The following is a 23,585-nucleotide window of genomic DNA, read 5'->3' as shown; positions in this document are numbered from 1 at the left end:
AGCTCTGCTACATATTTTGACATTTTGAGGATCAAATACAAGCTTGGTTGTATTGTCATGCTCAAAAGAGAACTTGTACCAGTCATCTTCCTTCTTCTCCTTCACTCCGCTTACTCTCCCTTAACTCCGCCATCTCTGTTTTTTCCTCCAAAGCCCGGCATAAACCCTTGTTTCTCCAAGCCCTGAGCGCAAAGCTTAAGCCTCGTAAGTCCATATTCACGTGACCCTGCGCTCCCATAATCCAATTACCACCTTTATTCGCAGCCGTTGATTGCCGCATGACCGATCCAACGGTAGTCGCTCTCCCCGCGCCCTCAAACTGCTAGGATGATAACGCGCAATGGAGAGCGGTTTTCCCTGCCACGCGTCACGCGTTAAGGGGATCGCGCGCCATTGTCCTTTTACCACCTTATGCCCTGAGGTGGTGTGATAAATACTGCCTGCCGCTAAAACCTCCATTCCTGCTGTTAAGTGTCGCGCATCTTCGACGCCTGACGATCGTTGGATCTGTCCACCCAAGATCCAACGGCCCGTGCTCACTCTGCTTCCATATCTCCTGATACCCACAACCAAGCAATCCCCACCGTCTATCCTCTTAATCCGATGGCCAATCTAGCTCCTTCGTCCTGCTCATACACTCGCCACGCTATGCACATCCATGAACCGTCTCGTGCACCTGAAGGACGAAGGTGATCAGTTTACCAGTACCCGGTGCATTTTCTCCTCAACAACCGCATTCAACAGACGATATGGCCGAGAAGGATAAGGACGAAGCACGAACAGGTGAATGCATTTAACAGTTATGGAATTCCATCCTATACGACACTCCACCTACCCGCGAGCATAGCAAAGCACCTGAGAAGATTGGATTTATTCACTGAAGCAAGAAAACACACCTGAGACTCCATCAAACAGTTAAAGCGGTTGGTGGTCAATTATGACCCCTCCATACTTAGAATGGTCGAGTGCCTTTGTAATGAAACTCTATATATACCTAGAAACAAGATGTAATCAAGGTTGATGGTTATTGTTTTGATGTAAGGTTCAACTTCTGGAGACTATAACTACTTTGATACTTGCAGCGTCTCGTCTTCATTTTCAGCTAATACAAGCTTCTTTTGTTGTTAATTGCTCACTTTTCATGCTTCTTCTGTTCCAGGCTATGCTTGATATGATGTTTTCCTGAACTCTTGATGTTTAGCATTAGAGGAGCTGTCATCCTATCTCTGTGTTAAAGTCTTGTATGTATCAGTGAATGAGTTATTCAGGTTTCTTTTCACCTAGTGCCAGAGAGCTGTCATCCTATCTGTACATTAGGGAATTAGATTTGCAAACCTCTTTACTGGTTGCAGCCGGCCATCACAGGGTCTTGTGCATCTGCTAGTGTGGTCAGTATTCTCCATATTCATCCAACCCTTAAACCATGAGTAATTGGTGGTCTAAAGCCTTGTAGGTCTGGGGGTGTTCATGCATGTCTAGAGTTAAGCATAGTAGAAGTGTTTATCTGGCTTGAACAAGCATCATTCCTTCCATTCATCCATTTGCAACATTAAGTTGAATTTTTATGTTCCCGAGCATCTCCAAGCTACAACCTAGGAGAGTTTCTTGGGGTGATAACAGTATCACACTTTTCTTATTAGATCTCAATGCTCCTATATGAAACAACTACCTTGTGCCTCATAGTTTAAATTTGTGCAAGGAGTGTCAAGGTGCAAGCTAGAATAAGAATAGGGGAAGCCGAGATTGAGAGGTGTATGAAGAATCATGTTTGGGACTTGAGATTCATGTCAGAACACCCTTATTTATGCATCACACATGCTTTGATAATAAGTTGTTTATTGTCTAAGGTGATTTAGAATAGCAAAAGTGAAGCGATCTATAAGCTCCCTATTCGAGATAAAAGTATTAATAGGACATACATGTTCTAGAAAAGTACTATATGGTGTTGTTTCTTAATAGCTAAAATTATCTTTACAGTTGACCTTGTACTCCCTATACTATGTTCATCAGGCTCATAGTTGGGCTACGTTAGTTGTATTACCATAGTTGAAGTCCATGAGCATAGCTTAAGCACAAACATATTGTTAGCATTGCTATCTTGGTAAAGAGACCATAGTTGAGGCTGATCATAATATCTATAACAGATGCACATGCATTATCAGATTATCTTTGGTTTTGCAATATTTATCATGTGATGGACAAAAATTTCCTGATAGATATTAAGTACATTGCAAGTGATGACATAGACTCTTCACGAAATTCACTCATGAATTGGGGTTGGATCGGGCAAAGCGCAATTGTTGAATGATTTCATTGTGTTAGTTGTACTAAAAGGGGGATCCAAAATGAATGATGATACTTACAACTTGAAGCAACAATTGCCATGCAAATTTCTCTTCTTTTAGATACAAAGAGATTTATTTTTTATCCGCATTTGGCTCCTAAAACAGATCTGTAGAGTTGCAAGCATTACCGACACTTGTCCTTCAATCAATAGCATGCGGAAAAAAATCCAATTTAACAATTGTTTCTTAATTTGAACAACCTACAAGGACAAGGGAAGGGTAGCAATACAATTTTGGAATTTCTGACACACTAGTAGACTGAAAACAAGTTTGTCGAAAGCATTTACATACACAAAAAGGATTCTAAATTTTTGCAGTGCTTACTGAGCCAGGTCTAGGTTGGGTCAATGGCCTTGCACAGTTGATTCCAGAAATCAGTCAAGCAGTTCCTAGTTTGATTGTAAAATTTGACGCTAACAGTTTCAGTGCAGCTAAAGCAAATGGAATATATTCCTAACGGACCAACTCATTCCCAAATAAATATGGAAGAATCTGTTATCGATAATTGTCAATTTTTTGGGTCAACACAATCTTTCAAAATGTTTGTTGTACTATGGGACTCATTAGAGACACCAATTATTTTGAAAGATCTTGAAGCTAAGGTGTTAATGCTTAATGTAGTTCGAGAGATAGTTTTGCAAGATGCACAACATTTTGACTTTTCAATCATAATTTGCTTGGTGATTATTCTATCCAATGGTGTTGTGGTGGACTGACAAGGTTTTGCAAACTTGACTAGCGCCTTGCTATCTCCGAGTAGGACTGAGCTCTAATCCTCGAACTCTATTGGCAACTAGTAATTCTGCATATAAACTTCTACTTACATAGCCAAAGAAACTTTTACTTACAAAATCAAAAAAAGAAATAAGTGTTTAATTTGTTTTCGTCAAGTGATACAATGTTGTAAAAGATCGTAAATTTTGGATTAGATCGTAATGTTGTATTATTTGAAAAGTTTTTTTTTTAAATGTATAGATAAATATAGCTTTTTTTTAAACAATTCTCATAACCATTCAAATTTATTATTTCAAAAAATTTATAATAATTTTTACAAATTTTTGAATCAAATTGAAAAAAAAACTAATAGTATTTATTAAAAATAAAAATATTTATTATTTACATGAAGGTAAAAAAAACAATAAAAAATTAATAACATCTATCATTAATTCTTTGTTCAATAATACTTTTCATTATTTTATTTATACGAATTCTCCTCACAAGTGACCGAGCATTTATTTGATCGTGGTTTATAGGATCAATAAAATCTATGACTAATTTTATTGTTTATTAACATTTTTCGTCATTGTATTTATACTTATACAAATTCATGGTTTATTTGATTTGATTGTTCTAAGTAATTTCTTACAAGGTGTTTTGATTGCATCTGTGGAAATCTCCCGATCGAATAATCTAATTATCTCAATAAAATTTTCGAGAAAGAAACATAAAGTGTGCTCAATGAAAATGATGTATTTGAATAAAAGATTTGGAATACCTTATACACGGAGAGATTTAGTCCATTTATTTCTTTCCGATGTCAAGTTTTATTCTACTTCTTCCCAATATCAAGTCTTATTCTACAAATCTTGAAGGAAAATATAACTTCAATCAAATATATATGGTATAACATGATATATATATATATATATATATATAAAACATGGTTCATACAAAATCAAACTCCCATAAATGGGCTTGTTATGAGTTGATTTTTTAGTTGATTCATTCATTAGTACAAAGTGAGATGTGGGAATTATATTGCATGCTCGAAGTCCTTAAAGATTTTGAATGAAATTTGAATTCTAGGGATTTTCTCAAAATTTTGGTTTAATAACTTATTGTTTGGCTGAATGAACAAGTGGGTTCTATTGTTTATGTTAAAGTCAACTTACAAAATGCCAACTAGGAAGTCAATTTAAATATTTGCTAAACTTACAAAATGCATACTAGGAAGTCAATTTAAATATTTGCTAATATACAACATGCAATATGAATCATCCTCATTACAGAGTAAATGATATGGAAGCTAATTGAAGTCCTTTTTCTTTGTCCAAACTACAGACGAGCCAAGATATTTAGGGCCCTCATTTGATTCATCTGGCTATTCAAATGCATCTTCAAGAGCATCTCCTATGGACTACAATGAGCAAATATGACAACCTGTTCCTTCCAAAGAACAGATGACCTCTCAAACTCCTAGCATAGCTGGAACGACTTTTGAATGTAAAGCAAGTGAGAATTTGACGATGCTTTCCGCCGAGAAAATAAATGCTAAATTGTCACAAACTTGTGAAACTTCGAGGTGTGTGATTCCCTTAAGAGAACAACCAAGGTTCTCTCTTGATTCCAAAATTATCCACAGATAAGAGTCCAAACCAGGATAGAAGCAAACAAAAATGGTGCTAAGCAGAGATCTTGGACAGATGGAAGGTTTCCAACTACGTGTAAAGAACCCACCAGCGTGTCACCAAAATCTCTGCCAAAGTCTAAAGAACATCTTCCAAGTAAATCTACTTCAAAATCAAGGATTAATTATGACATCCAGTGTTTTCGATACGAGGGAAATGGTAGTTCTCAGTTCATTTCCTCTATGAATGCTAATAACACTCCTGATCACAAGGATATTGAAACTGCTGATGTTTCAAGACAGATCTTTTCACCTGTAACGCAATAAGATAGAAGTAATCAAGGCTCCCCTTATCTAAAGCAAAAGGAAACAGATCAAAGACATATGGAGAGGTACCCAATTGAAGTCGCTCCATGGAGACATCAAGATAGTTGGCAGAATTATCAGCAAAATGCCTTTCAGTGTCAGAAAATGAAAACGATTTTATTTTGCATTTTTAAGTGTAGGTTTGAGTTTCTATTGATATCTAAATGTTATATTTTTTTTACATCAATTTTCCAGAAATGCTCAGTATTTTGTGTGGCTCAAAGTAGCATACTTGTGTCGAAAACATGTTTACGTGAGTTTAAAGTACTTGGAAAGGTTGTTATCTCGTTGATATTTCTCCATGCAACTTCTTGTTCTCTAAAATGTAACTGGTCATTCATGAGTTGGGTTTACACTCATGGGCGTGAATGAGGAGGAGAAAGATGCAGAACTATTTGTAGATGGCAACGATGATGTACTCAGTGATGTCTTTGCAGATCCAACAATGTAACATATATTCCTAGGAGTTTTAGGACTAATTCTTTACCTCTTGCCCTATCTTGTGGTGGTTCATGGAGGAGGGTAAAACATAATGAGTAACACTATTAGATTCATGTGTTATAATATTAATTTTGTACATCAAATCTATCATTTATAATCACAGAGTCTTTCCATAATTTATCTTCTTCTTTCTAGACATGAATGTAGGTTCCTGTGTTGTAGATTCGCCATGACTGCCACTTCTGTCCTGAACCAACGGTTGTCATACACTTTAGTCTTTCCATAATTTATTCTCTTCTTTCTAAACATGAATGTAGGTTCTTGTGTCGTAGATTATCTATGACTTCCACTTTTGTCTTGAATCAATGGTTGTCATACACTTTATTACTTCTATGGTCTGTCTTATAGTTGAATTTAAGAAGAATGGAAGCTTTCCTTTTTTAGATTTAAACAATTTTTGGAATTAAAGTCATATTTATTATTGGTTTTAAGTTTCAAACATTGGTATAATAGTTCATTAATATGCGTGAATATATTATTATGAAGAAATTTAAAAAATGGACATAGGCATGTAGTACACACCAGAATTAACATGGCACCCATGTTGGACATTAATAATCTTTATTCTAACAATTTAAGAGAATTTAACAGAATGCAAAAGAGAATTTAACAGAATGCAAAAGGGATTAATAATAATGATTTTTTGCGTTGTTGTTGTTTCGAATACATATTTTATTAATGATACTCAAACTCTATCTTAAATGTAAAACACAGTTTCCTACTATGCTATCAACATTTGGTGCAATCCTTTGCAACATTTAGTGCAATCGATAGCTATATTAATTTTGAATACTGGGCACCCATTAGAGATGCCAATAACAATCTCTTAGGAGAAGATTTTGGAGACAGTAATAAAATGACTTTCTAAGAAATCCACTATATTATTTTTCAATACTTGGCACCCGTTAGAGATGCCAATAACAATCTCTTAGGAGAAGATTTTGGAGACAGTAATCAAATGACTTTCTAAGAAAACCGCTCATCTTGATTTTGGTTACATCAAAACAATACCGAGCATAACATTTTGTAGTGCTGTTTAGGTACGTACATTTTTCTGGATTCTCTCCAGTAGATTGATGTTTCTGACTTAAGTTCTCCAAGGCATTCAATCTTTTTGCAAGCTTTGTGTTTTCGAGCAGTTTAAACTTTCTCATATCAAGAGATTGTGCGTTGGTGTGTTTATAGCATTTAAACATGAATTTTATGTTCCCAAACTTGTCGTGCCAGTGGTTAAGATCATTTCCAGGAACCATTTCTATTTTCTTTGGAGAAACTTACATTTTTCTGCAAAAAGTTTCTATTTCCATCGAAGAAACCCACGACATTATATGGTGCTTCAAAATGTTTCTGTTTCATTGAGAAACTAAAAAAAATGAGAGTATTATTTTCAAGGACTGTGATTAGCAAGGGTATATAAATATAGGTGGATGTGAGTAGCGATTCAAAGAATTAATCCACCCACAAAAGGTATTTCTACATTTATTTGCAATGATGCCAATCTCCAAAAATTCCCTTTATTTCACAAAATGATTTTGCTTGCATGCACCATGATGCTTTTGGCACTGGATTCATAAAGAACACGAGAAGGAAACCTCCCATGTAGTATCTGATTGAATGAAAGTCTCGCAAACGGCTGTTCCCTTACAAATGTGGAGGTGAGGCAGAATACTTGTAGGCAGCCAAAAACTTCCTTCTACGTTACCAGAATTTGAAGAGTGACTCGAACCATCCAGGCTAAAAACTTTATTTCTTTTCCTGCTTGATTGAACAAAATGGTCGCACAGGATGTTAGATACTACATATTTTTATGCAACTAGTTCTTAGATTCATCATAGTCTTTTATTATAAGTTTCATTGTTTCTGCTCTCTCCTATTGCAAAGATCCATAAAGGAAAAAATGATAAGAGAACTCTAAGGCCTTGACAGAAATCAGGATGCTATCGTTGTAATATTCAATCTGCCTTCAGAATTAGAAGGGCAGGTCTGTGTGTCATATTGTTTTAAATGGTATGTTTTAACTTTCTCTCATTATGGTCATGATCTAAGGAATATATGTCCATTCTTGATCCAAGTAGTTCACTGTGCCCATTCTTAGCCTAAATAGTATTCCATTAGTCAGTCCTTAAACAAACGAAGGAGAATGCTTTTCAAATGCTCAAAAATCATATATGCTACTTAAAAGTCACATACCTTTACTATATCACCCTAACCGTTGGCAATGCCGATGTACAAACTCTTTCTCTTGCCTTTTTGGCCTGGTCACAAGACAACCGAGTCTCAAACATTCATTCTCACACGCCAGATAAATTAAATGTATAGAAAAATTATATTCCTTTTTAATGTTCACATACCTTTATCATATCACCCTAACCGTTGGCAATGCTGATGTGCAAACTCTCTCTCTTGCCTTTTTGGCCTGGTCACAAGACAACCGAGTCTCAAGCACTCATTCTCACATGCCAGATAAATTAAATGTATAGAAAATTTGTATTCATTTTTCATGTTCTTCTTTTAATCCCATCCCTTATCGTTCCTGCAAGCTACATTGAATACCAGTAGTTTATGTATGCTTTTATCATTATATTCTCTGTTTAATTTATATTTCCTCTGCTTTTGGAGGGGAAAGGATATTGAAGGACTTTACCTGCTCTTCCCAATTAGTGCAAAACGTTATTATGATCAGTAAAATTGTTTGTGCAAATAGACCACAGAGAAGTCCAAGCCAAAGTCCCTGAAACATCCGACAAAATCAGGCATCAGATGTAACTCACACATATAAACAAGAAATTTCCTTTCATTGATTAAATCCATGTTCTAGCTGCAGCCTATTGAAAGACAAGTGATTTTGCTACTGTCTACTGGGAAGCGCTGAAACTGTTAAACACCAGCCCTTCATTTTCAGAGGCCATTACTTAGTTGTATCTGTATCATGTTTAGAAATTCCACATAAGGAGAAAGTTGAAAGTGCTTATGTTACTCCTGGAAATAAACTGTGTGCTAGCACAAAAAATGTCCAAAGTTCCAGGTGGACAGTCCACCCATCATCAGGGACAGAAGAAGCTATAGAAAGATGTTTTAAAATTTGGAATTTTGAATTCAGCAGCCTCAAATATGCTACCAAAGAGTTTCTATGTATGTCGCAATAATACCTGATGATGAGAAATAATTTGGAGCTGGAGAATGGATCACAAATATGTAGCAAGTTAAAAAAGGTAGAGACAAATATTGTGATGCTGGAATTGCTTGCATCTTGTAGCAATTATGCTCAAATATTGAAAAATGATGTGGAGTTTATGCTAACTGTTAATGGATTGCTAGAAAAGGTATATTCACAGTTTTCAGTATTTGATACCCTATTTTAAATGAACATTCAAATAAACAGATCAGCATTATCATATTTAGATATAAGTGAGTCAAGCAGACTTCATAACAGGAAAAAGGCTTTCAAGTTTCAGTGTGTAAGGTTTAAATTCAGAAAGGCCTAGCTAGGTGAAGAAAGAATACTGTGAAGTGAAATGCATTTAGTGCTTCCTCATTAGTGGGCGAGATAACTAACAATCACTTGCAGGCAACTCCCTTCTTCTAATCTAACTTACTTCAAAATCTGTTTAACGAACCATTGATTACCTCCATAATTTCTGTGAAGTTTCAGGTGCAGTAGTAATCCATAATTTCTGTGAAGTTTCAGGTGCAGTAGTAAGTTAACGTAAAAAAGATTTTTGGATTGTAAGTGATGAAGATACTCTTAATTGGTTGGTGAGACAACGCAAGGTTATTAAACAGTAAAATATTGGATACTTAGGCATTTCATTTGTTTACCCTTTAGAGACATGGAATTGGTGTCTTCAATGGCTGCCCAGTGAACTTCAGAAGTGGTATTTCCAACACATGCCATCAGCAGGTAAGCTTACAGTGGTAGGTAAGATTCTTCAAGCTAGTCATGTGTATTACAGGTCTGATTGGTTTCCCTCATCAACACATTTCAGGAAACTAGATAAACTATCAAGGTAATGTCTATTGTCAAAGCCTGGGGTAACTGAGGACTTCAAGTTCCCATGGAGATTTTGCATTCTTCCAACAACAAAAAAATGTTGGCCAGGCCTTATGGATATTGCTACCTGTTACCCTCTGAAAATGCAGAAGTCATTTCATATTTTCATTGGATTTCTTCTCTCACCAGCACAGCAGGAGATGCTAGCCACAGGCTATAGGGGGGGAGATTTGGAGAGCATGCAAGTTGTTCCATATTACTTAAACAACATTTATCATCTGAGTCAAGAACAAGGACATGGAGGAGTCTGTTTGGCCTGACGGAGGCCTTCTGGAAGACATATTTCACTATGAGATTCCATTTGGGCACACTCAACATTGCATCATTGATAGACAGCCTTGTTCCTAGGTTGAGACCAAAGCCCAGGACCCCATGGATGAAGGAAGCTGTGAAATTTCCACTACAAAAGGTGCTATTATACCAGTAAATTATTCTGGTTACTTATGCACAGCAAAATTAAATTTTCAACTGAAAGTAATGAATAAAACATGAACAACACCATTCACCACATTAAAATACAGCGGAACATACAAGAAACTTATCACACAAATGACACAAATATCTTTGAACAAACATCCATGGAAACACCCCAAGATGGGGACAACCAGTTTTCAGTACAAGGGTTTTATTATTAAATCTTCAGCAAATCTCAATGTTGCGAAAATCATTATTGGGATTAAATCAGCGAAGGGAAAAAATCGTTAAATACAAAAATATTCATTTTTTTTCCAATTTTTTTAATATCTAAAGCATCTACAACATAAAATAAATACATTGACACATAAATATGATAAAAGAACTAATATATAAGATGTGTAATATCATTTCTAGTGCTACATCACACATAATAGTGAATCATGTCCTGAATAATAAGTCCTGACGCCTGAGTCCCAACTCAGCCTCAAAATATCAACAAAAAATATAATAATATATCTCATATCATGAGTCATAATGTCATATACAATGAAATGAACCAAATAACTAATACCATTGATTTCCTTTGCCCCTCTTGCGAGAAAATGCAATAGTTTTCCCTTTCCCTCTAGATGTAGATGTCAGTGGAGCTCGTAGTGGACTCTGTTATGCTCTAGAAGCTGAAGAAGTAGGAGCTAGAGGAGGTAGACCATGTCCTCTACTGGTGGCAGGAGTGGCCTGGGTAGGTGATGTCACCTCCTCCTCCTCCTCTACACCTTCCACTACCTCTTGCTCTAACCAATCATCAGTAGACTCCATGAGAGGCCTCTCGGCCTCAACCCTCCATGCAGCAGTGGTGTCAATCCCATCCAATGAGATGGCATCCATATCAAGTATCCTCTCAAGTTGCCTCACCCATAATCGAAGATTGTAGTAGACGTAGACCATGTCATTAAGTCGTTGGAACTCCAACATGTACAAAAATCATAAAATAATAATTATAAAAAAAATATTATTTAACGAATTCAAAAAATTAATTGGAAATTTGGAATATTTTAAGTTTTAAGTTTAACCTGTTGCGCTTCTTGTTGTGTATTTTTTCAAATACACTCCAGTTGCACTCGCATCCTGAGGAGCTACATGTTTGGTTGAGGATTCGAATGGCAAGCTTTTGCAGATGAGGTACTCTGGCACCATAGCGAGTCCACCATGCATCTACAACAAAATTACAAATAAGTTAAACATAAGAAAAAAATGAAATTTGAAAGTTGAAGCAAAGTATGAGGTTATGAACTTGAAGAGACAATTAAATTTGAAACAAAATAAAAAATACTTGGCATTTGAGTCTTTCTATCAACCACAGCCATCTCAAAGCCAAATGTGCCACCTGCCATCCTATATATCTCAATTTCTTGGGAGATTTTTGCACATTCTGCTGGAGATCGCACCATCCTTGAACACAGGTTAAGAATCCATCCATGATCTCAGCATCAAATAAGAGCCCACATGGGTAGGAAAATGTGGGGTTCAAGTAAATCCCTATAGCATGAATGGGACAATGGAGTGTATTGTTCCATCGCTCATCAATCACTTCCCATAGGAGTTGTTTTTGAGACCCCTCATCTCCCTTATCATCATAGTAGGCCCGAATGGATTCTTTGGCCATGTCCATGGCTTCATACAAATAGCCCATTGCAGGCTTCTCACCATCAACTAATTGAAGAACGTTTACCAAAGGTTCGATAACGGTGCACACCTCCTGCACTCCCGCCCAAAAGTTTTTCTAGTATGAAACTAATCTGCATATGGCCTCTCCTTCTGGTTTGCAGCTAAATGTTAAAACACGCCACTCCTCTGAAAGAAACATTCTCTTCACATCCCACATAGAATTCAAGAGGGATTGAAGAGATATGAAATTGGTGGCAAAATGTGCAATGGTGGGGCACACCAACTCCTTGTTGTTGGTGAATTTTCTCATCAAGCTAAGCACAGATGAATGATTATATATAAATTTTGTAATGTTTTTTTATGAGTCAACAATATCTTTGACAAAGGAAATTTTTCCTATGTCCTCCAACATCAAATCAATACAATGTGTAGCACAAGGTGTCCAAAATAAAGTAAGATGCCTCTCCATAAGCATCTTACTAGTAGCAACATAATTTGCAGCATTGTCCGTTATGACTTGGACAACATGTTCTGCACCTACCTCCAAAATAAACACATCCAACAAATCACATAATATTTTTGCATCTTTGACATGTGAAGATGCATCAACAGATTTCATAAATATTGTCCCCTTGGGACAACTAACCAAGAATTTTATAAGAGTTCTCCCATTTTGGTCGATCCAACCATCTGACATCACAGTGCATCCTGTTCGTGCCCATGATGCCCTAAAATCCTCCAATCTTTTGGGGCAGTCAACCTTTACATCTTGAAGAATGCGGCCTCTAAAGTTATCATAAGAATGGATTTTGTACCCTGGGCCAACAACTGCAATAGCATCAACAGCAGGCTGAAAAAATTAATTATTCCTTGCAACACTGAAAGGAATATCACTCCAAAGGAGAAACTTGCCCAACAACTTGTCAGCTTGTTTTTTCTCATTTTTTTTAATCATTGAAGTGATAGATGGTTGTGAACCAGGTGTGGTTCTAGGAACAAAAAACGATAAGGTAGCTACAGGGTTGGTTGTAGACATTGATGCTGAAGTAGTACCAGTGCCACTTCCATATTCACCTCCTAACACTCTCCCTGCTAGTTGCTTCTTCAAATCTGCTTTGGTTACTTTGTCTTGCTCTAATTCTTCCAATGATCTCATGGCTCTTCGGATGATTTCCGCATTTGTATTGGTGCAAGGCCCTACATCATGTCCAAGGATTTGTGCAAAGTGATACTTCAATCTATAATCCCCTCCTGACATATGCTGCCCACACAACTTGCAAGACAAGTTCATTCTATCAAACCCTCCATCAGGGTCACCAAATTCCCACAGAGGGTCCAATTTCCTTGGCATGTTTGTAACTTGGTTGAACTCTTGAATTTTAATGTAAGATGGAGTTTGAAGTTGAACCTATGGCACAATAAAAATTGCAAGTAAAAAAAAAAAAATACATACATGACACAACACATGAATTTTTTACAAACAAAGAAAAAACCTCAACTCAACCAAAATGAACTCTCTCCACTCTATGCAACAAAAATGAAAAAAACACCATCAAATCCACTCAAAAATCATTGATAATCAATGGGTTATAGAAACCCAAGCAAAAACAAGAAAAAAACCAAAACAAAATGACCAACCAAGAAACCACAGTTTACCGAAGAAATTCAATCCAAAGACGAAGTTCTCTTACTTGGGATGCTAAAATCTCTCATTTTTCTCCTCCTCTGCCCTAGTAGACGCCTTCCTCTCCTCCTCAGCTCTCAAACAACTCCAAAAAAAACTCATTTTTTTCCTTATAAAATGCGTTGTCCGAGAGCCTGGCGATTATTTCCCATCGAATCGCGATTTTTTCAGCGACTTTTTTGAAAAAAAAGTTCGTAATAATCGGGTGATATTATCGGAAAAATGAAAAAATCGCGATTTTTTTATTTTATCGTGATAAAATCGCGATTTTCGCAACATTGGCAAATCTGCTAATGAGAAATTACATTTACTGCTTGTCTGACATTGGCAAATCAATCTTCACCCCTACTGATCAAAACAACTAGGAAAACCCCACAGCGTTCCTTCTGCAAACCATACGGCCTTCAGGAAGAAACACAGCCCTTGTACGGCGCTCTCTCGGCCCATATGTGTGGCCTAGAAGAACTCCGCCACCTTTGGAAAATCACACAGTCCCTTCACAGCTTGGAGAAAATCTCAGCCTCCGTCTGCAAAAAATAATTCGACCAGAAAAACCTCCCTCTAAAACTCAGAAGCTACAAGTCTCTCTGATGAAGAATAAACCCTAAAAAAATCCTTCTCAATTACTGTTGTTGAAACCCTCTTGGTGTCACACTGAAGACTCACCCAACAATACTCAAATCAATGTGCTCCAATGTTGTCCATCGATTTCCCTTTATAATCTCTCATTCACAAATGAACGACCAAGATTAGAAGTTATCTTGTACCAATCAATGGCTAAGATCATCTTAGAAACTTTCAAGAAACTTCTAGAGGCAAATCAACCTTATCTCATCTAATGCCAATTAATTAACCATTTTTCCTATGTTTTAACTTAGAAATATTTAAAAATTGTTAATTTACTTAATCAAGACATTTTCCCTAGGTGAAACTTAAGAAAAATTATGTGGGCTTAGAGATAATTCATTTCTCTGTGTTCCTAACCTTAGTGACAACTCTCAAGATTAGAACACCTATCTGAGCTACAATATTTAACACTCCCTCTTAGTGAGGAAGGTGTTCTCCACAACACCCAACCTATCCTTGAAGAAAACAAACTTTCCTTTTATCAAAGCCTTCATTAGAATGCCTACCACCTACTAATTTGTGGGCTCATAGTGTAGTCGAACTAATCCACACTATACATAGTCCTTGATGAAATGGCATCATGTGTCGATATGTTTTGACCAATCATGAAATATTGTATTCTCAGATAGCTTGATGCAACTTTGATTGTCATAATGAATGGCAATCGACTCTATCTCCTGACCAAACAATCCCACAAGCAACTTCCAAATCCATGTGGTTTCACATGTTGCCATGCTTGCTACCATGTACTCTGCTTCTGCAGAGCTTAATGCAACAAAATTTTGCTTCCTGTAGTACCAAGAGACAACCCCTAATCCCATGTTCAAGAAACATCTTGAAGTGCTTGTCTAGTCCATTGCATTAACTGCCCCATCTGCATCAATATAGCCAATCAACCTAACACCTCGCCTTGAGTATATTTCATCCCATACTCAACTATACCTCTTAGATATTGCAGCACATGCTTTGTTGTTGTCCAATGCACTCTTTTTGGTTCCACCATGAACTGACTAAGAGAATGTTAGTTTATGTAGCTCGGACAGGTGTTCTAGTCTCAGATGTTGTCTGTGAGACTGAGGAACACATTTCTCCAATACCAAGAAAAAGTTTCTAAGGAAAATGCCTTGATTAGAATTAATTAGCTATTTTATTAATTTTCCTAAGTCTAACTTAGGAAATGGAAATTAATCAAACTTAATTAAGGTAAATCGATTTTTTTCTAGTGACTTCTAGAAAAGTCATTTGATGATCCGGATTTAAACAAGAACGCAACAAATTACAGAGATAACCATAAACACAGAGGTGTAGCGAAAATAATACTTCATTTCATTAATGTAAAACACTGAAATATGCTTACAAATAGAAATGGAAATAAACCAGCTAGGGCGATGGTAGCTTATCTTTGAGAAGAGATGTGTCGGCTACATGCCTCTGAACTGTCTTACAATGAGGCTCGAAGGCCTATTTATTGTTGAGAAACAAGGGAAAACCCTAAACATCCAAAAACCTAACCCTAGAAGATGAAACGCCAAACTGTGGGCCCTGTTTGGGTAAATTGGTACATCAACTTCTCGGGGTCGTAACTTTGGCATACAATCTCTATTTGACGTGCACAATATCTCGTTAGAAAGATCTATCCGAGAACTACAACTCTGGGAAGAGAAGCATCGGTCCATGGCCCCATGTTGCTCCCAGTTTTCCCAAAAAACATCGTTTAGGGCCTCAAAATGGCTCCGAAAGTTCAGGACCCGAAAACTGCTAAAAATAGTAAACTATGTTATAATTAAGGAAACTGAAAAGCTAAAAAAAACAATGGTGGGGGTCCAAGTGGACTTGGCGGGTGGCCACCAATATCCACCTAGATCATTCCTCCCCCTTAGGAAGCAATGTTCCCCATTGCGTTGAGTTCCTCCATGAGATGAGGAAACTTCTGCTGAACTTGGTCCCTGGTGAGTCACTTGCCCTGGTGAAGGAATTGGTCTGCTTTGAGAAATCGATACAGTTGGATATTCTGCTGGCGAGTGTGCTTGATCTGTGTATCCATGATCCGATCAGTTGCAGCTTGTTCCATGCAATCTGGATTTAACTCTGTGGTGTGAGTTGTTCTGCAATGTCAGATGTGTCTAGTAATGGTGTTAAGTATGGCCAAAGGCAGTCCACATTGAACACTGGGTGCAGGCCAAGGAATGGGGGAATGCTTAGCTCAAATGCATGGTCTCCCACAGCCTTGGTAATGGTGTAAGGACCATATCAGAGTGGTCTGAGTTTCCGATAGGCTCCGATAAGGCGTTCCTTTTGCAAATGCAACCAGACTTTGTCGCCCACCTGAAACTTGTGTGGCACCCAATGTTGATCATGGCATTGCTTGTACTTGGCATTTGATTTCTCCAAAATGTCATGGACCGACTTGCGAATATGTTGGATGTGCTCCATGAAATTGTTTGCCTTATCTGTTTCAAACTAGACATGATCCAAATCTATGTGAGTAGTTGCAAATGGCATGGCCACATTCAATGGGACATAGTGGCTAGAATCCCAAGCCCACCTAAAAAGGGTTGTGGCCAGTCAAGCTGTGGAGAGCCCGGTTGTAGCTGTGCTGAACATAGGGGAGGCTCCCGTCCCATGTGCGTGGATGCTTTGAGTTGTACATGCGCAGAATGTGTAATATCATCCTGTTGACAACCTCTGTCTGACCATCAGTTTGAAGATGGAAGGCTATGGACTTAGTGAGTTTGGTGTCCAGCATCGACCAGAGACTAGACCAAAATGTACTGAGGAACCTACTGTCCTGATCTGAGATGATAGACTGTGGGATCCCAAAGTGTACTCACACTCGTTCAAAGAAGAATTTAGCAATGGCTTCTGTTATGATATTCTTCTTGCAGGCCGCCATAATGGCCATCTTCGAGAACCTATCGATGACCACAAAAACACAATTGTTTCCATGCTTAGTGGAAGGAAGGCCTGACATGTAATCCATGGAGATGGATTCCCAAGGTCGACTAGGGGTAGGAAGCGGGGTATAGAGGCCTTGCTTCTTGAAGGTCGATTTGGCAATGGCGCAGGCAGTGCATGATCTGATGTATTTCCCAAGATCCTATCAAAGATTCGGCCAATAGAAATACTTCTACAGTACTGCCACCATTTTCTCGACCCCGAAATGCCTAGCAGCCCAACTGTCATGTGATTCCCAAATCATCTTGGTACGCTCGCTTGAAGGAACACAAAGGTGACCCAGGTGGCATAACAAGGCATCCTGGAGGTGAAAATCTGGAATATGTTGACCCTCCAAGAGTGTCTGGTATGTGTGGCCGAATTATGGGTCGCTTTTGTAGAGAAGTGGCCAATTAGAAATCTCGTGCCCACAAGAGTTGAGCACAGTGGTTAACACCATGATCGATGGTCCACTGAGGCAATCTGCAACATTATTGGTGTTGCCCTTCTTATACTTGATATTCAAATGGAACTGTTGCAGGTATGTGGACCACTTCTGATGGCGATCATTTTGCAATTTCCCTTAGATCTATATGAATTGCAGGGGTCGGTGGTCTGTGTGGATGCCCGTTTCCTTCCCTAAAATGTAATGCTTCCATTGTCGACAAGCCTGCACAATGGAATACATCTCTTTGTCATAAGTGGGATACTTTTGGACTGTGTATGAAAGTGTCTCACTGTGATATGCCATTGGATGCCCATGTTGAGTAAGGACTGCCCCAATAGCATAGTTAAAGGCATCTGTGTCAACCTCAAATGGTTGTTGCAAGTCTGGTAATGTGAGCACTAGTGTCGAGCAAACGCGATCTTTCAACTCTGTGAATGCCTTCTGTTGAGATTCAGACCAAAAGAATTTTGCTTTCGCTCCTCCCTTGGTGACTTGACTCAAAGGCCAAGTGATATAAGAAAATCCCAACACGAACCTGTAGTAGAAGTTGGCAAGACCTAGAAAGCTGCGAAGCTCTATCAGAGTGGTTGGAAATGGCCAATCCCGAATGACTTGGATCTTGGCTGGATCCACATGCACCCTTGTTCATCAATAATGTATCCCAGATACTGAACCTGGGTCATGCCAAAAGTGCATTTCTCCAAATTGGCACATAACTTGTGTTGCCACAGTGTTTGGAGAACCTGTCATATGTGGTGGAGGTGCTCTTCCCAACTCTAGCTGAAGATCAGGATGCCATCCAAGTATACCACTACAAATGAGTTGGTGAATGGCCGCAAGATGTCACCCATTAGCCTCATGAAGGTTGTAGCAGCATTCGTCAATCTGAAAAGCATAACCAACCATTCGAAAAGGCCCTCCTTGGCTTTGAAAGCACATCGGAGGGTTCAATTGGTACCTGGTGATATCCTGACTTCAAATCGATCTTGTTGAAATATTTTGCCCCCTTTAATTGGTCCAGGAGGTCATCAATCCGTGGGATCGGGTACTTATTACAGACAGCGATCTTTTTCAACGCCCGATAGTCAATACAGAGTCTCCAAGTCCCATCCTTCTTTTGTACCAACACGATCGGGCTCCCACAGGGCGATGAACTCGGACGGATGTGACCTTTCTGCAGTAGCTCCTGAATCTGCCTCTTGATTTCATCGTTCTCCAGAACAAAGCACCGATAGATTGGTCCATTGGGTAGCAGCGCACCTGAGGTCAGATCAATGGAGTGCTTGACCTGACAGTGCAGAGGAACCCCTGCGGGGGAGGTGAAGATGTCCTTGTACTCTTCCACAACCTTGTCCATCTGTAGTTTTCGTGCGGAGGGGCCCTGTCTGGAGGTTGTGGCCACCGTCTTCTTCTTTCCCTGAGGGCGTATCATCAGGAAAACAAATTTCCCAGTTTTGGAAATGAGCTTACTACATTGTTTTGCAGTAACCAAATAAATGGCGATAGGCGGTGCTACCTCCAGTATCCTGTGCAACTTATTTCCCAAAGTAACAATAACAGCACGGAGCCTTGATTCATAAACAGCATTTCGCTTCCACAAGTATGGTTGTCCTAATAATACATCACAAACTTCAAGGGGAGCAATGTCACACAATACCTCATCCGTGAAGGGCTTGATGTTGTATGAAAGAAGACATTGTTGGCTCACGCGAAGATCCCATCCTTGGTGAAGCCACCTGATGGTGTACGGTTGTGGATGTGTTGTGGTCCATAAGCCCAGCCGCTTCAAGACTTCTGCCGAAATGAGGTTCTTTTGGCTCCCGCTGTCGACAATGAACTATAGCGGGGAGCCCTTTACCCACATCTGGGAGTGGAAGAGACGCTCCTCCTCCTCTGGATCTTCAGGTTCCTCCTTCTGGATCTTTGTGGTGGCAACAGTGGCGTTGGGCTCCGCATCGATAATCTGCTTCCCTTTGTCATTCCCCTTGTCGAGTTCTGACTCAAAGTCGGAACATGCATCTAATTCTGAAACCTTTAGCTCGGCCACCAGTGATTGCTTGGCCCGACACTCACTTGTGTTGTGAGTGAAGCTATTATGGAACTCACACCACTTTCCCGTGTCCTTTTTCGGCTTCACGGCGCTGTTCTTTGCTTGCAACTTTGGCGGGTTGTCTTGGGCCGCCCTGCCTTGGCTTTGTCCTTTGTTCTAAGGTTTGGGGGCACCTTTCCTTTGCTTCGGATTTGCAAATCCAAAGTCTCACTTCTTCTATTTAAACTTTGCTCGACCTTGACGGCATATCGATATGCCATGCCGAGTGAGGAGATGTTCAGGAATTCTATTTCTTCCTGGATGTACTTGTGCAGGAAGTCGCAGTATTTGAGTACCAAATGCTGCTCTGAATCCTTGATACCCAACTTTGTGCGAAGGGTATGGAAAATATTGGTAAACTCCAGCACGTCTTGGTCCCTTCCCTGTCGTACCGTGGTCCACTTTATGTATTGATCCTCATAGCTTCCGACAAGGTAGTATTGCTCCTTGATGGCATCCCAGAATGAATTCCAAGTGGGTGCGGCTGAAAATAGTGAGCCTGTACTTTCATCCTTATACTCGCAGTATGTTTCCCACCAGTCCTTGACATGGGGGGCTGCTTTGAGAAGAGCAAAAATAATCTTTTCCCGAATGGAAAAATCATGAACAGAAAAATAACCCTCTAGCAAATTTAACCATTTATCGACAGCATCACGTCTATCTGACCCTCGAATATGAGGATTTCAAAATTAACTTGTACCTTAAACAGTTTGGCGTTTCCAGAGTAGCTGTTGGAAGCCGATGCGTCGCCCCTGGGTAGCCGCTACAGGATCTGGGCAAAGTTGTCAATCATCGCGTTCCTTTGTCGCTCGAGGGCTTCTTCGAGCAAGATTTTGATAAGACCTCCTGCCCCCTCGTCTTTCTTCTCATCCGCCATGGGAGGCCATCGGGATTTGCGAAGCTGGTCTTGCAAAGGTTCAACTAGTTCAAGCCCTAACTCCTTATATCCCGACTTTGTTGGGGACCTGCAAAGAAAAACAAAGAAAAAGCAGACCGCTCTGATACCACTGATCCAGATTTAAATAGGAACGCAACAAATTACAGAGATAACCATAAACACAAAGATGTAGCGGAAATAATACTTCATTTCATTAATGTAAAACACTGAAATATGCTTACAAACAGAAATGGAAATAAACCAGCTAGTGCGATAGTAGCTTATCTCTGAGAAGAGATGTGTCGGCTACATGCGTCTGAATTGTCTTACAATGAGGCTCAAAGGCCTATTTATTGTTGAGAAACAAGGGAAAATCCTAAACATCCAAAAACCTAACCCTAGAAGATGAAACGCCAAACTGTGGGCCCCGTTTGAGTAAATTGGTACATCAACTTCTCGGGTCGTAACTTTGGCATACGATCTCTGTTTGACGCTCACAATATTTCGTTAGAAAGATCTATCCGAGAACTACAACTTTGGGAAGAGCAACATGCTTGTTTTCCCAAAAAACGTTGTTTAGTGCCTCAAAATGGCTTTGGAAGTTTAGGACCTGAAAAATTGCTAAAAATAGTACTGCGCTACAATTAAGGAAACTGAAAAGCTGAAAGAAACAATGGTGGGGGTCCAAGTGGACTTGGCGGGTGGCCACCAATATCCACCTAGATCATTTGATGGGGTCAAGATGATCTTAGCCATCAATTGAGATTAAATCATGGTCGTTGATTCGTCAATGAGAGATTATAAGACGAAATCAATAGGTATTTGGTGAACAAATCGAGACACGGATTTGCAATGATAGCAAGGGAACAGAGGTAATGCAAGGACATCGGCAGATCAAGATCAATAATGTTTGGAGACAGGGTTGTCGAAGGAGTTTATCACGACGATCTCCGGAGCTATTTGGAGATCGATTTTTCTGCAAAGAGAGGCCAATTTTCCGATGTTGCGAATTGCTCCAAAGAGGATGAATTGTTAGAGCAAGGAGATAGATTGTCAATGTGATGGATTTGCACAGGAAAGTCGAGATTGCCAGTTGAGATTGAAATCCAATGGAGGTCGAGTTCATTTTCCTAGTAGTACGAGTTTGCTAAAGAAGGGTGTGAGCCAGGGCCACACATTTTACCAGTTCAGTAGCCAAAGGGTGGTCAAATTGATTAGAGGAGACTAAATTGCTTTCATTAGGGTAGATCAACTTGCAGGAGTAATAGGATTAATTTTCTGGAGATTTGCTAATTTACGACAAACGATTGTAATTTCTCCATCACAATTTTTGTTGCAGAAATAATAAAATTCCTCATCTACAGAACTGGTTTTCCCCACACTGGGGTTTTTCAAAGGACATTTGTCCAAAATATTGGTGTTTATTATTTGTGTGTGAGAGCAAAATTTTTCTTAATTCTCGTGGTTCATTTATTTTCTGTGAAGTTGCAGTGGTGTTTTATTCAATATTTGCCACAAATAAATTGCAGAAGACAAACAATAAATTGATAGGAGAACAATAACCAGTTAACTGCAACAACTTTGTTGACCATACTTTGTCAACAGTCCAAGAAGCAAAGTACAAAGCAACAGATCAAAATTTTTCAAGTCAATGTCATCATTCAACTTCAAATTATATCATTGAAAACCCAATTTTTGTAAAATTTTATTGTAAATGATGCTAGTATGACCTTTGAGTTATGTAATTGTGCCTAGGTAAGCCTATAATTTTGTCAAAGGATTTCATCCTAGGATGTTTTTTAACCTCCCCGAATTATGTGTGTTTGTAAACACGGATAATTGGCAAAAAATTTCTTCCAGCTATAACTGTAAGGGCCATTAAAGCAGATTCATGAATCTGTAACTAATTTCTTTTTATTTACAGAATTAACTAGTACAATTAATGAAGGTACTTACCTGTGCACTTGCAGTTGCTGATGTCTTCTACAACTCTGTTACAGTTACCAAAAGACCGAAACCACCCAGCCAAACTGAGCAGAACCTCGCTGCTCAGACCAGTAAGCTTCTGAGTCGAAGCAGACTGTTCCCCCGTGCCCAGAACCTCAAAACAATCCGCGCTCTTCCTTCCTGTGGATAATTTCATATTCTGCTCCTCTTCCTCCTTCTGTTCTCCTCTTCCTCCTTCCATTCTCCTGTTCTCCCATTCTTGGTTTATAAACTAATTTTTAGCGGTGGTCGTCCTTCTTCCAGCACCCACCGCTTCCTTTCCTCACAACACCCTTCCCATGTCGTGTCAAAATATATTGATTTTAATTAACTTTCATTTTTCTGATTTTATTTTAATATAAAGATTAGACTTTATATTAAATTACTTTATTATTAGTTTATTTTTATTATTTTATTAATTTGATTAATATAATTTATTTATTAAAATTTATTTGACATTATTTCTATAAATAGGTCATTACAATAACCCCAAAGCTAGGGTGGAATTCTTTGGCAATGTCTTAGGTGAGTCCTAGTATTTGTCGAGTCTATTATAAAAGTGTGTTTAGGAATACTTTTAGTGCATGGCCCCTCATAATTAGAACACCATGGCTAAATTATTTTATTATAAACAGACTTGGTTTCATACTAGATCATATTGCATTGAAGAATTGGGTAATGTCTTGAGGGTATGGTCTAAATGTGTATTTCCCCTTCTAACGGTTGAATATTATAATATTGTTAAAATTGGCAACTAGGGCCAAACTCCATGTGGGTCATCTTATTTATAGCAACTGATATTTTTCTTGGATCCCTCTCATCAAGAGGTGTAGGATTGATCTAAAGATCATCCGATTCCGATAAGTATTCATGGAGTTATGAATTTATTTGTGTTATAAGACAATTCGTCAAGGTCGGCCAGCAACCAAATAAACCCCACATGTGCTCAACGTTTTAGTATAAATAGAGGTGGCCTTCAAGTCATTTCAACACACTTGGGATCTCTTCCTCTCTTTAGTCTTTGAGTTTTAGTAGGAGGACAAATCGTAAGGAATAACGTTGCCCTAATCCAAAGGGCAGAAAGCCGGAACTACCGGAAAAGCCGGAACTGTCGAAAAGCTAAGTCTACCAGAGCTGCCGAAAAAGTCAGAACTGCCGGAAAAGCCGAAAAAGTTGGAACTACCAAAAAAATCAGAACTGCTAGAAAAGTCAAAAAAGCCGAAACTATCGAAACTGCCAGAAAAGCTA

The 23,585-nt window shown here is 38.8% G+C and overlaps 1 protein-coding gene across 3 annotated transcripts in view; it reads right to left on the bottom strand.

Annotated features, from left to right (window-relative positions):
• Nucleotides 1-7,029: 7,029 nt before the first annotated feature.
• LOC149179323 (protein DETOXIFICATION 16-like) overlaps nt 7,030-23,585 on the bottom strand; it is a 91,616-nt gene continuing 75,060 nt past the window's right edge. For 2 of the 3 annotated variants that reach the window (XR_016258262.1, XR_016258263.1), the window contains 4 exons: nt 8,204-8,290; nt 7,911-7,975; nt 7,750-7,814; nt 7,030-7,314 (listed from right to left, as the gene is read on the bottom strand). Coding sequence is in view for 1 of the 3 variants with exons in the window: in XM_089420593.1 (XP_089276719.1) it covers nt 7,916-7,975; nt 8,204-8,290 (147 nt within the window). In the remaining 2 variants the exon portion in view is untranslated. Of the gene's footprint in view, nt 7,315-7,748; nt 7,815-7,910; nt 7,976-8,203; nt 8,291-23,585 lie in introns of those variants that run through there. The other variant, XM_089420593.1, reaches the window with a different exon arrangement.

The sequence above is a fragment of the Pinus tabuliformis genome, chromosome 4_1 (assembly GCF_031772625.1).
Source record: "Pinus tabuliformis cultivar Carrire ecotype Pingquan chromosome 4_1, CPIR1, whole genome shotgun sequence".
NCBI lineage: Eukaryota > Viridiplantae > Streptophyta > Pinopsida > Pinales > Pinaceae > Pinus > Pinus tabuliformis.
The sequence above is the reverse complement of the archived record's forward strand: the minus strand, read 5'-3'. Positions and strand labels throughout refer to the sequence as shown.